Source organism: Lepidochelys kempii, chromosome 2 (assembly GCF_965140285.1).
Source record: "Lepidochelys kempii isolate rLepKem1 chromosome 2, rLepKem1.hap1, whole genome shotgun sequence".
In the NCBI taxonomy this organism is placed as follows: Eukaryota; Metazoa; Chordata; order Testudines; family Cheloniidae; genus Lepidochelys; species Lepidochelys kempii.
Window position 1 is genome coordinate 82,865,860 of NC_136381.1, and position 14,212 is coordinate 82,880,071.

General features: G+C 42.9%; 1 protein-coding gene across 7 annotated transcripts in view; it reads left to right on the plus strand.

Annotated features, from left to right (window-relative positions):
- Positions 1-13,545, plus strand: part of ESCO1 (establishment of sister chromatid cohesion N-acetyltransferase 1) — a 65,884-nt gene extending 52,339 nt beyond the window's left edge. For 4 of the 7 annotated variants that reach the window (XM_073331416.2, XM_073331415.2, XM_073331414.2 and 1 more), the window contains 3 exons: positions 256-399; positions 1,547-1,734; positions 12,534-13,545. In XM_073331416.2, coding sequence (XP_073187517.2) covers positions 256-399; positions 1,547-1,734; positions 12,534-12,681 — 480 coding nt within the window. In that variant the 3' untranslated portion in view covers positions 12,682-13,545. Of the gene's footprint in view, positions 1-255; positions 400-1,546; positions 1,735-4,492; positions 4,624-10,303; positions 11,761-12,533 lie in introns of those variants that run through there. The other 3 variants (XR_012157246.2, XM_073331417.2, XM_073331418.2) reach the window with 3 other exon arrangements.
- Positions 13,546-14,212: the final 667 nt, after the last annotated feature.

Sequence of the window (14,212 nt, forward strand, 5' to 3'; positions counted from 1 at the left end):
ATGATAATGGACAAGACTTAACACCAAAAGAAGTCTAATTTAATATTTGCAATTAAACATTCTTTAAATAGATTCATATAGCTATCTTTCATATATTACTTCTAGAGTAATTCTTCAAACTTCTGGAAAAATAACACTTCCAATCTGTTTAATATGTTTAGAACCTTTCCATAAACATGTAGCAGTTCTTGTTGGGTGGTATATCTATATGTAGCTCTTCTACTGTGTGTTAATTTTAATTTATTATTTTGACAGGTTGAAGAGATTAGAGAGATGGTAGACAATGACCTGGGATTCCAACAGGCTCCGCTCATGTGCTATTCTAGAACAAAGACCCTTCTCTTTATTTCTAATGACAAAAAAGTGACTGGTTGTTTAATTGCAGAACATATCCAGTCGGTAAGTGATCAAATTCTAGAGGTGCAAACTAGGGATTCAGTGTTGAATGACCAATTATAGTTTTTAGACACTCTAGAGCAACAGAGGTAGTTAAAATTCAGGTCTGGCCATTAATGTCTAATATGATCCCATTTTAAGGTGTTCAGGATTTTATTTGTGACAGCTAAACTCAGGGATTCTACCATCTACTGGAAATCCCAGCATTTAGCAGTCTCTATCCTACACCATGTGGTCCTGTACAAAGGTACTCCTCTAGGGACAGAAAATACTCACAACTCTGTTATTAAAAGAGATCTTACTAAGGTAATTTTTATCAGACAGATAAAGACTTTTCCATCATAAGCATTTTCAAAATGTAATTATTCATGTCTCCATGTACTTAAGCCCTGATCTTACAGACTTGTGGTAATAGGGACACCCTAACCCTCCCAAAAAGTACTCCAGGATTGTGGCCAGGGAACAAAAAAAAAAACCCCCAAAATCTAAAAAATAAAAGTTTAATGCAATTTAATGGCTACCTTACTATTAATAAATTTTGTTCACTGCTATCACATTCAATTGGGGAGCTAAACCAAAGAAACTCCATACATGAAATCTCCCTGATACTTTTATTCTTCTATCCTAGTTTTGAAATTAAGGGGACAGAATTGAAACTAAAGTTGTGAAATGTAATAATGGCGATACTGCCTCAGACCAGTGGTCCATTTAGCTCAGTATTCTGTCTTCTGACAGTGGCTGGTGCCAGGTGTGCCAGAGGGAATTAACAGAACAAGGCTATTATGAAGTGATCTGTCCCCTGTCATCCCATCCCAGGTTCTGGCAGTTAGAGGCTTAGGGACACTCGGAGGATGGGGTTGTCCCTGGCCATCTTGGCTTATAGTCATTGATGGACCTATCCTCCATGAAATTATCTAATTCTTTTTTTTAACCCAGTTATACTTTCACAACATCCCCTGGCAGTGAGTTCCACAGTTTGACTGTGCATTGAGACTGTGAGATAACATGTATTAACATGCTATGCCCCGTCATCAAAGAAGATATGTGTAACTGAAGTGTTTGTTTACAGCAGAATGGATTATCTTACACAAGCATTACTAATACATTTGGAGTTATGAATCGTGCTGTTAAAGTTTGACATTATCTGCAGGGCTATAGAGTTATAGAAGAGAAGATTCCAGAAGTTAGTTCAGAAAATGAGAAAATCATATTTGAGCGACAAAAAGCCTGGTGCTGCTCGACTTCTCCTGAGCCTGCTATCTGTGGGATTAGTCGAATCTGGGTGTTCAGTATGATGCGTCGGAAGAAAATCGCTTCTCGGATGATAGAGTCTCTTAGGTAATATTTAAAAAAAACCCATAATTTAAGTGATTTGGGGCTCAATATTAGACTTAAAGTTGAGGCTTTTTGTCTGACAATCTTTTGTGTTTTTTTATGAAGACCTTTTCAGTGAATTTGTGGATATAAACCTAAAACTGAAAGTTGTGTTCAGTTTTACACAGACTTTGCACAGTTTTAACAATTTGAGTATTCTCATAGGGCTTGCCTAACCTAAAAAACTTAGCTAATTTGACTCTTTACAATTGTATTCAAGCAGACAGGATGTTGTCCACAATGGATTAGTCAAAGTAGGCTAGGGACAAAATCTTCAAGAGTGCTTAAGTGATTTATGAAAATGGGAGTTAAGCACTCTTACCCTAAGACAAATTGTATTCTTCATTATGTTACCTAATCTATTAGTTACATCTCCTGGATTTTTGGGAACAGGAAAAGGGGACATTAACAGGCACAAAACCACAGGGCTACCTATTGTATTCTTCTTACCTGCCTATACCTCTCCTTAAGTAGTGTTCTTCAACATTAGTCTGAATCTGACTTTTTTTTCACCCCATTCAGGTCCAGTGAGCCTTACAGTAGATTTTAGTTTCTATGGAGTTTAGGTGTGTTCAACTGCCAGTCTATCAGGAAGGAAGGCCACCTCTCCCCATCATCCCCAGCAAAGAACCAATCAGTTTGTTCACTCCCCCCCACCCCTGCCCCTTTCGCCCCACAGTGGGCTCTGAGCTCCCTTTGTAGAACATTTGTTTTCAGAACTTCTGTATTAATTTTTTTTCTAAAGCTGGAAATTGCTTTAAAGTTGATGTCTTCAAGCTAACACCTAAATTTGATGATTTGTTTTTTATGCTATTTTTAGAGACCCTTTGAGTTCAAATCCTTCTGCAGTAGGCTCTTCTGTTTGAGGTAAACATCAGAGAAATCTAAAAGAATCAGAAAATGCTGCTTGCAATTTCTTGTCCAGATCTTCATTGAAAGGGAGCTTTTACATTTTCTGCTTTCAGGTAGAAAGCTCTGACAGGCAGAAAGCAGAAGTCTCTAACTGGGTCCAGGGTGAGTGGAGAGTTGAGCTCAACAGCCATTCTCACAGCAACCTGACAAAATAATTGTGGAGTGTAATGCTTTGTTGCTGACTGCACCAGCATTTCCAGTAGTAAGCTTTCTTATGTATGGGGCTCCCACAACTTTGTGTAGCACGGTCCCCATAGACATTGACAGTTGCAATGTCCCCTTTGATTGGAAGACCAGTTTACTGCCATGGACACCAGTTCCTCCCTTTTTTAATTTAGGGATGCATTCTCTGTTGAACCTAGGGATCTTCCTCCTTGGGCCAAGCACCTGAACTCCTTGCCCCTCCTTAACTTAAAAAAAAAAAAAAAAAAGTCTCTTTGGAGCAGAGGTCTCTTAAAAAACAAACTAACAACAATTTCTGAATTGCAACATGAGGAAGTAAAAATCTAAAAATAGTTGCTTTTCAGAATTGCTCGAGACCATCCTTCCTCTTGAGTGACACGTGATAAGCAAAATGCAGGAGATGCTAGAGAGAGAAAGCAGCAAAAAAAACCCTGTAAATGATTTTCATCAGTCCACCAAGGAATTTTTCCTCACTTTACGTAGCAGCTCACTAAAAATCTAAATGTTCCTTAATTAAAGACAGTTATCTTGCTGTAAAAGGCCCTTTTGACAGCTGAATAGATCCTGATCTAAAATAATGGAAGTATCCTCAGCAGGGCTTGAATTTAGCATTGGTTACCTGTTTCACTAGAGTCATTCTAGCTTCAACAGACTCCCCAGCAGATATGTGCTCTTAAAACAAGAAGATGAAAATCTGCGTAAGATCTCTAGGAGCCTCCCTCCATTCCTAGCTAGAAAACATGGTCTTAAATGCAGTAGTGAGAAAGTAACTGCTAGCCTTCCTTCAGAGTAAAATATTATTAGCAGCATTTTTGGGCAGTTTTGTGTGGGGTTTTTTTTTTTTTTTTTTACACACATACTCTCTCTCTCCCCCTTCCCTCCCCCCCCCCACTCAAAAGGTTCTTCATCCACAGCCACAAGTCTATTTGGTTGAAATATAATTTTTGATAAACAGACCCTGTCCAGATCGGCAAACATCCATCAGATTCTGGAATTCTTGCAGGCTAGCCCCTTGATGTTTCTTTTTTACAAAAGAGAGTGGGGTTTTGTTTTGTGGGTTTAACTGTTTCAGGTCCTACCTTTCAGTTAAGGTCTTTGAGAGCTCCAAATCTAGAATCCTGGGCCCTACAAGGAGACCCCAAGCAAAGCAGGAGTGAAAACCTGATACTTATGGTAAAAGTCAAGGAGAGTATAATCCTTTTGACCCACTTTTATACTTCATATATGAACAAAAGGACACAGACCCAATTTTTCTCCCTTCATATTGCCTTTAATGGTAAACATCTTGAACGTATGTTGCTCAGCCATGTTGTTTGTAAAGCAGGCAAGATCTACTTTTATCCTGATGTCTGTTTCTCAGAGCATCATCTCTACCTAACAGCCAAAGACCTCCATTGTAGGATTACATGATAGTTTGACCCTCTTATCAAACACCTTCTTAAGGACTCACTGACTTGCATGTAAAGTTATAGGTCATATTTCTGAAAGCTGTACTGGTACAGAAGACAATGCTAGGATTCTGCAGTTAAAGTAGTACTTGACCCAGATTTGGTTTTTATTCAGAAATTAAACACTACCTTTTTACACATCGTAAGAAACTGCCTTGGCTTCATTCTTTTCCTAACAGAGTGCCTTCTGTGAAAACCTGGTAGCACCATCTATGTCCACAGACCCCTCAAGACATATATGAAGTCAGACTATCTTCCTCCTACAAACAAAAATCCTCTCACTAGGCTTGGAAGGATTCGATTTTTATTGGTAAATGTCAGTAAACGTAGATTTTTTTTACTGTGCATAGACTGACAAAATTGTACTGATAATCAAAAATTACAGATAGGAAAAGTTTAAAAAAAAAAAAGTGGCATGACCATTTAGAATTTAAGGATATTTACTTTGTATATTTTTGTCAATTGATGCTTTAATGGTTATAAAGCTTTAACTTTTTGAATTTCAGCATCTACTGTAACTAAATAATAGTCTGACTCCACTCAATTTCTGTTTTAGATATTATCCATCAAAATGATAGACTTGGCAGAATTTGATTTTTATTTTTATCTAGCTGCTGGGGGGAAAAAGATGGCTGTAGGGAATATTAGAACTCCTCTGTCCTCTGAGAGCTCCACTGAATTAATAGCTTTGTGGCCCAAGTGGTAATTTAAGAGGAAATATGCAAGGCAGGCACCTGGTCAGGGCCGGCTTTCGGTCCCCCCCCCCTTTTTTTTTTTTTGCACCCACCCCTGGCCCCACATTCAGAGGAACCGCTCCCCACCCCAGCAAACCTCTGCTCCGCCACCTCCTCCCCCTGGCACGCTGCATTTCCCCTCCTACCCCTCCCTCCCAGGCTTGCTGCACCTGGGAGGGATGGGGGAGAAGAGGATCGGCAGCAGCGGCCTTGGAGGAGCTGGCGGAGCAGAGGTTTGCTGAGGCGGGGAGCGGTTCCTCTGAATGTGTCGTCCCCCCCCCCCCCCCGTTACTTCCTGCAGTCCCCTCGCACTAGCTCACCTCTGCTCTGCCTGCTCCCTTGAGCACACCGCCACTTCACTTCTCCCCCCTCCCTCCCAGGTTTGCTGGCAAGCCTGGGAGGGGAGAAGTGGAGCGGTGGCAGCACACTCATGGGAGGAGACGGAGTGGAGGCGGAGGCGAGTGGGGGCGTGGGGAGCTGCTGGTGGGTGCCAGCCCTGCACCTGGTAATCAGTACTACTACTTCAAGTAATGTCTTTATGTGTGCCCCTGCACCTCTAATTGGAGATTTTTGGTAGCAGTGTCTCATGGAGCCCCCGCATGTGCTCTTCCTCCCTCATGGTCTGCCTGAGGCTATTTAGCACTGCATGGGCGAACCCCCACCTTGTTTTGTCACCTTTGTTCTCCCTAAAAGTACTCAGGCTAGTGTTTAGTTGTGTTTTTAATTTTATTTTATTTTAGTCCTTTGGTTTTAAAAAGAAAAGAGAATAGGGAAAAGAACTTAACTTTCCTTCCCTGTCTGGGGGCATTCCCTCCCCCCCGGCATCTAGTAGACTCATAATTATTTCTTTTTCAGTTTAAAAAAAAAAAAGTAAAGACTATGTTCTTCTGCATATTCCTCCCTGCTAGAGGATGACAGCCCCCTGCCCAGGGGCTTGCCTGGCTCTCTCCGCTCCAAGCAGTGCCTCTCTTGCCAGGAGTCAATTCCTGTAAGGGCCAGACACTCTCGGTGCTTGGGAGACCCTCTCAGAAGTGCTTTACCTGACACACCTAAAACTGCAGCCTCACAGGAGCTGGGAACTGAAGTAAAAATTCCTCCCTGTAGAGAAAACACTTCAGTCTGCAGGGGACTCTGGTGGGTGTTGACCCCGGATCATCCCTGGAGCCTTCACTTCAAAAGGGGTCCAGTGGTGAAGAGGAGGGACGAGAGAGAGAGAAGAAGCCACCAGCAGACTCCCCCTGGAAAGGCTCCTCCGAGCAACTGGCCAGCCAGAGGAGTGTTCCCCAGTGCGGCCATCTCGGCACTGACCCCCGAGCAACTGGCCAGCCAGAGGAGTGTTCCCCAGTGCGCCAGGCCATCTCAGTAGGACAATACCAGCACAGGAACCTCCTGCTGTGAGCTCAGCCCTGGAAACTGAAACCTGAGAAGGGGCTTCCTGCTCTGAGCTCTGCTCTCCCATTGACAAGGGGCTTCTGCGCTGCTCTGGGCAACTACTGCAAGGAGAGGGCACAGTTACCGTACCATCTCTATAGGAGTGACACACAGAAGCCCTGCTGTCAGCTCTGCTTCGCACTGAGACACTAGAGGCTTCCACCGTACTGTCCCCTAAGTGTTTCCTAAAGAGAGGGGACAGTTACCGTACAATCTCTAAAAGAGTGGCATGGAGAAACCCTTTAGTACCAGATGCAACAAAACTCCTATCTAAGAAGTGTTCTGCACCTTCCCAACCATTGATACCAACTACAGACACTCCTCTGGGGTTCCGGATGAGCCCATGGTAACCCAGGTACCCTGATACTCTGGAGACCTGTGGCCTCAGTACTCAGGGAGAGACAATTACCATACCGTCTCTAAAAAGTGGCACTAACAAACTTTTTGAACTGGACAAAACTCTCATTTAGGGAGTGCTCTGCCCGACTATCGGTACTGACAATGTACCACGGCCCCTCCTCTGTTTTACCAAATGAACTCATGGTACTGCATGAGCTCTGGTACCCTGGAGACCTGATGATTGGGGAAGAACCACAATGCCCATTACTTGGTACCAGGACCCTGGTATCGAGCACATCCCAGCACCCAGAGTTGCTCTTAGCACTGGGCTGTATATTGCCAATACCTCAGTCAGCGGCAGCCTTACCCACTGACAAATCTGATACTGGCCAGGAGAAGATCATTCCTTGGCCCCTCATGGTGGCCCACCACCACACTGCAAGGGTCATCCCCAATTCCATCACGCCAACCACCCATGCCTGCCTTCCTGCGTCTCCCTCCCAAGCAATATATACACACACACCACCAATATATACACACACATGGCACAACCGTCTCTGGTGGACTCTCCCTGAGAGACATCAGATGGTTTGCTACAGCCTGGCACCTGAGCCAGGACAGGAGAAAGCTTTTTCAGAACAGGAAAGAAGGAGGAAGGAGAAAAATAAACAAACCCCACACCTGAAGAGGAAGCTATCTCTTCAGCACACTTCTCCTCATCTCTCCCAGATGAGACTGTGCTGCCCACCCTTCATCACTAGGTGAAGATTTAAGAACTTTCTGGATCTTACCAAGAGAGTGGCAGACGAGCTGCAGATTCCCTTACAGGAGATGGGGGATACACATCACAAGTTGGTGGAAATTCTGCCCACTACCTTCTCATCTAGAACTGTCCTCCCAATTAATGAGCTGATTCTAGATCCTACCAAAATCATCTGGCAGAGCCAGCTTCCATCACACCAACCAGCAACAGAGTGTAAACAAAAACAACCCTACACCTCTACCCAAAGAGGCAGACTTTGTTTTCAACATCCGCAACCCAACTCCATCATAGTGGATGTGGTTAATGCGTGAAGCAAGCAACATAATGCCAAGTCAACTCCATATGATCAGGCTTCGCAAGATGGCATATTCATCAACAATGCTGTTTAGAGTCCTAAATTACCATACTGTCATGGCCAAAACAATTTTGTTAATCTTGGGAAACCCAGAATGTTTCTGAAACATTACTGGAAACACAAAAAGAAGATTCAGACCATTCTTAGAGAAGGTCAGTTAATAGCCAGACCGGTCCTAGAGACACCACTGGATGTAGCTGTTACAGCTGCCTGCCCAGTCTCCATGACCATGGTACTGAGGTGTGCTGTGGGTTCGCTATACCTCTCTAGATTGCCCAGAGAGCTACAGACTTCCAATTTGAAGGGCCAAACTCTTTGCGGAGAAGACAGATTTTCTCTCCACATCCTGAAGGGTTCTTGGACTACACTACACTCCTTAGGAATCCACACTGTGGAACAGAAGAGATGTACCTCTCAACCACACCATAGATCACAATCTTCTCAATAATCACCATCTCTGTGCTGTTATGAGCCACCGTGTAAGAGGCCCAGGGCTCAAAACTGAGAACAGTCTGCACCCCAGTCCATGACCTCTCAAATTGCCTCTTATAAGCACTTTGAGCTGGTTGGGGGCCTGAACAATACCTTACAGCATCAGCTGCCATCTATACACCTGTCACACCACTCAGAAGTCACCTTACCTTACTTCACAGCAGTTAGGACCAGCTCTAGAGCAAAGAGATTGATTTCTAGCCCTGAACTTACAGGGTGCCTACTTTCATATTTCAATACAACCATCGTACAGGAGATTTCCTACTGCTTACCTTTGGGGCAGGATCATTATAGGTACAGACTGCTCCACGCATGGTCGTCTCCAAGATACACTTCATTGTAGTGGCATACTAACTCCAGTACAGTGACTGGACTTGATCAGCACCAACCTGATGCAGTACAAGCGAGAGCGCTCCCCTCACTACCCACGTTCACCACCCTGGGACACAACAGCAAGGTTCAGGACAAATGGCCTTCCACAGAATGACCTTCCATATCACTCCTTTTGGGGTTAGGGGCTGTCAGGAGTGCCTGTGAACAAACTCTGCCTTTTATCAAAAACAACACCCACAAAGGTTACGATGGACTTAATGTGACCTGTATGTTTTGTATAAACTGCAAAGGAGCTGCCAGATCTCCCTCCCTCTGCAAGACCGCATTCAAACTTTGGAACTGATGCACCAAGCACAATGTGCTCATCTCAGCTGTCTGTCTACAAGGGATATAGAATGGGATAATGAACAGTCTCAGTTGGAATTTTCTCACGACAATGAGTGTATACTGAATTCACAGGTGCTTGAAGATATAGCCACCCTTTGGGGAAACATTCACTGGCAGTTGCCCTCATCTTCCCAGCGGCCAGGGCCCACTTGTATGTCTTCTCCCAGTTTCCTACCCTATCCAAGATTCTGTTGAAAATTCAACAAAACAAAGCAAGAGTTATTGTGATTGCCCCTCTTGACTATGACAAGTCTGGCTCCCTTTCCTGATGCAGATGGCAGTATGCCCTCCTGTTCCTCTGACGTCAGCCCATTCCTCACCTGCTCTCTCAAAACAATGGGCTGACCCTTCACCCCAACCCATGGGTCCTCCGCCTCCAGGCTTGGATCTTTCTTTGTTCCAAAGCTTAGAAGCAGAATGCTCTGACAAGCTGAAACACATGTTGCAACACAAGTTGACAACTCCACATACATATCTACAAAATGGAAATGACCCCAAGTTTGTACCCTTCCAAACGGACAGACCCAACTTCATCTTTCCTCCCTCCGATTTTGCACTACATTTTAAACTCTCACTCAGCTCCCTTTAAGGTACAGCTCATGGTGAAAATGGCTTCCCACTTGGAGTTTGCTCAACCACTAATGTATTGACTCTTTAAGGGCATTGGGACTTATGTGACACCTCATGTGACACCTCATTGGGACTTATGTGACACCTCATATTCCCTCATGTGACACCACCTGCTCTAGCCTGGGACTTTAATCTAGTTCTCAGGGCTTGGACTAGACCTCCCTCCGAGTCCAGGGCAACTTGTTCTCTCTTTTACCTGTCCATGATGACAGCATTCTAATTGCCATCACCTCAGCTAGGCACATAGGAGAAATAGCAGCCCTGATGGCACACCCATCATTCACGGCCTTTGTCTTTAAAATAAATAAATAAAAATAACTCTAAGGCCATATCCCAAGTTTCTCCCTACTTTTTCTGCACTTTCCATATGAATCAACAGATCCATCTACCTATTTTTTCCCAAAACCACATTGTGACAACTGGGAGACAATTGTGCATATGCTAGATATTAGAAGGACATTAGCATCCTACTTAGACAGGACTAAGGACTTCAGAAAATCCCCTAAACTCTTCCCTTTGTCCACAGAAAGATCCAAGAGCTCTGTGATATCTCCTCAAAGACTATCCAAATGGGTCTCTAGTTGCATCAATCACTTAGCAAAGGTGCAACTTGCTTTTGTCCATACGCACTCCATGAGATCAGTTCCTACCTCAGTCACATTCCATAGGGATACCCCTATCTCCCGAATCTATAGAGCAATGATTGGGGCCTCTGTCCATACGATCGCAGAACATTATGCGATCACTGAAGAGTTGGCTGCTGACACAATCTTCGACTCCACAGTACTCTCTGTAGTGAAAGACTCCGCTCCGAAGTCCCAGCCTCCAGTGGTGGGTACTGCTCCGGAGTCACCTAAAGTGGAGCACCCACAGGGACACTACTCAAAGAAGAAGAGGAAGTTACTCATCTTGTGCAGTAACGATGGTTCTTCGAGATGTGTGTCCCTGTTGGTGCTCCACAACCCGCCCTCCTCCCCTCTACTTCGGAGTTCTCTATAGGGCTCTGTGGTAGAGAAGGAAGTGAGGGGAGTTGGCCCGTGCAGTGCTAAATAGCCTTGTGGGAGGGAGAGCACATGAGCGGGCTCAACAGGACACTGCTACCAAAAATCTCTGATTAGAGGTGCCGGGGCACACAGACACCTAAAGTGGAGCACCCATAGGGACACGCATCTCGAAGAACCATCGTTACTGAACAAGGTGAGTAGAATCATAGAATATCAGGGTTGGAACGGACCTCAGGAGGTCATCTAGTCCAACCCCCTGCTCAAAGAATGCCAATCCCCAACTAAATCATCCCAGCCAGGGCTTTGTCAAGCCTGACCTTAAAAACTTCTAAGGAAGGAGATTCCACCACCTCCCTAGGTAACATATTCCAGTGATTCACCACCCTCCTAGTGAAAAAGTTTTTCCTAATATCCAACCTAAACCTCCCCCACTGCAACTTGAGACCATTGCTCCTTATTCTGTCATCTGCTACCACTGAGAACAGTCTAGAACCATCCTCTTTGGAACCCCCTTTCAGGTAGGTGAAAGCAGCTATCAAATCCCCCCTCATTCTTCTCTTCTGTAGACTAAACATCCCCAGTTCCCTCAGCCTCTTGTCATAACTCATGTGTTCCAGTCCCCTAATCATTTTTGTTGCCCTCCGGTGGACTCTTTCCAATTTTTCCACATTCTTCTTGTAGTGTGGGGCCCAAAACAGGACACAGTACTCCAGATGAGGCCTCACCAGTGTCGAATAGAGGGGAACGATCTCGTCCCTTGATCTGCTGGCAATGCCCCTACTTATACATCCCAAAATGCCATTGGCCTTCTTGGGAACAAGGGCACACTGACTCATATCCAGCTTCTCGTCCACTGTAATCCCTGGGTCCTTTTCTGCAGAACTGCTGCCTTGCCATTTGGTCCCTAGTCTGTAGCGGTACATGGGATTCTTCCGTCCTAAGTGCAGGACTCTGCACTTGTCCTTGTTGAACCTCATCAGATTTCTTTTGGCCCAATCCTCCAATTTGTCTAGGTCCCTCTGTATCCTATCCCTACCCTCCAGCGTATCTACCTCTCCTCCCAGTTTAGTGTCATCTGCAACTTCCTCATTTGCTGTACATTTAAAAAGTAGACATCCAAGACTCTCACAATACCTTTAGCGGAAGGTACTTCATGCTGTGCCATTATATTGAACTCCGACTGCTCTTCTACATATCTCACGTTGAAATCATTTTTTGAGCTCCAAATTAATTCCCTCTGTGTAAAGGACTGTGAGGATCAATATGAAGAATGGGAGAACTTGGTTTCTTACCTGAAAGAAAGCTTTCTTCTTTTGTTCTGTGCAACTGATCCTGCCTATTTTTTTTGGTAAATTGGAATCTCAATGGCTGTTTACTCAGATTATGCAGATGGGCCAAGGGGAGAGAAGAGGCTTTAGCTATAAAATACAGAATTTATACTGTAGCACACGTGCATATATTGCATACAACGTAGAGGATGAATTCTCTATTTGATGGCTATAGCCATCCTCCCATAAATACTTTAAAACATATTAGGAAAGTTTGGCTGACTGTTCAGGGAAAGAGGTTTAACACCCACCCAGTGACAGACAGGTCTGATTTTGCCCCTAAAGCTCCATGGAGAGTGAAGACCCATTATAAGGATCAGCTCACCTGAAAAATAATTGAAGAAAGGGATCTTTCAAGATACAAAAATATACTTTCGCATTATCACTTCATGGAAATTAACCAATTTTACTTTTTTTTAAACAGGAGTAATTTTATATATGGCTCATACTTGAAGAAAGAAGAAATTGCTTTTTCTGATCCCACTCCTGATGGAAAACTCTTTGCAACGCAGTACTGTGGCACTGGCCAGTTCCTGGTATATAACTTTCTCAATGGACAGTATCATACTTAGTGGAATTCTTTCAGCACAAGTAGTGGGAGACTTCTGCTAACAAGTACTGATTGAGTTCAGCCCTGACCAGGAGCTAGGGCCATATATATATATATATATTTTATTATTATTACAATGAACTCAGGACTGGTAACAACTAAAAAAGGTTGTACTATTTTATTAAAATTGTAAATTGTGCAGTAATAGTCTAACTCTTTTTTAAAGAAGATATTTTGTTATCTTTTACAGAAGTTTATGATGTATTTTTATCTCTAATTAGTCATGTTTACATGCAGAGATATTGTTCATAGTGGACTGTAAACTAATTCAAGGACTATGGTCTCGCTGAGTACATACTGAAGTTCTTAATGTGGTGATATACCAGTGTTGCTTGGCACTGTAATCTTTAGTACTTTACCAGTTCTAGATGTTTAGTAAGGTATATAAAAGATCATTTCTCAAACTTTAAAACTCTGCTCAATTAGAACTTAAATAACAAATACTACAGTGCACTATTTATAGGTGATAGACTTGACAAATTAATTACATGGTTGTTCTACTATGCATTAATATGAATAACAAAGATTAATTAACCTGATTTCTCAATTATATGAAGAATAAGGAAGTTACACATTTTGCAAAGGGGATATTTAGCAGTAGTTTGTGAAAGATGAATTTGCAAAATATAAACAGGTATATGCTTCACCTTTTTTCCCAAAAATGCTGAACTGGGTATATGCCTTTATTAGTGAACTTCACTTTGTATCTCCTTCATAAAGCCCTTCACTTTAAAAGGGTTTATATGGTGAAAAACTGCTGTGGCCTTTCTCTATCTGTATATAATGTAGATTAAAAAATAAAGTACTTGATAGCTTTTTTTCTTAAGTGACGCTAACAGAGTGAAAAAGTAGTCTTTGTTCCTGCAAAGGAAATGTTCAATGGTGAAACATTAATCAGATTAACATCCAAAAGAAAAGTCCTGATTTAAAACAATCTTCAGTACAACAAAGCCTCACACTTCCTAAGGAATAGTTCCCGATGCCATAATTCATTTTTGGAGCATATACTGTAGTAGTAGCTGTGGTGGTCTAATGTCTGTGTCATAAAAGTGGGCAGTTATTAATTTTATCTCTTTAAGTCCTCTTTAGAAAACCTAAACTTTTCCAGCAAATAAATTCTTTATTTTATTGTATGCTCTTATCCAGAGGTGGTCAACAGGATAAGCTTCCCAGCACTGTGGCTTCAGCTCATTTGAATGCAGTCTCAGCTAGCAGCTGAGAAAAGCTGTTTTCTTTACCAGTAGTGAGACTAGAGTTGGGTGAATTTTATTTATTTTATTTTTTTTTTGCTGAATAGTGTATTGGCCAAAAAAAATCAGTTTTGGAATATCAAACTATTTGAGTTTAATACCTCTTCGTAAACGAAATGATCAGATAAGGATTTTCCATTCTGCAGTTTGTATCCCACAATTTTGCTACACATAAGATGTAGGGAAAGATAAGAGAACAGACAGAAGGAAAAAGGGAAAAACCCTCCCTTTTACAGAATTGCT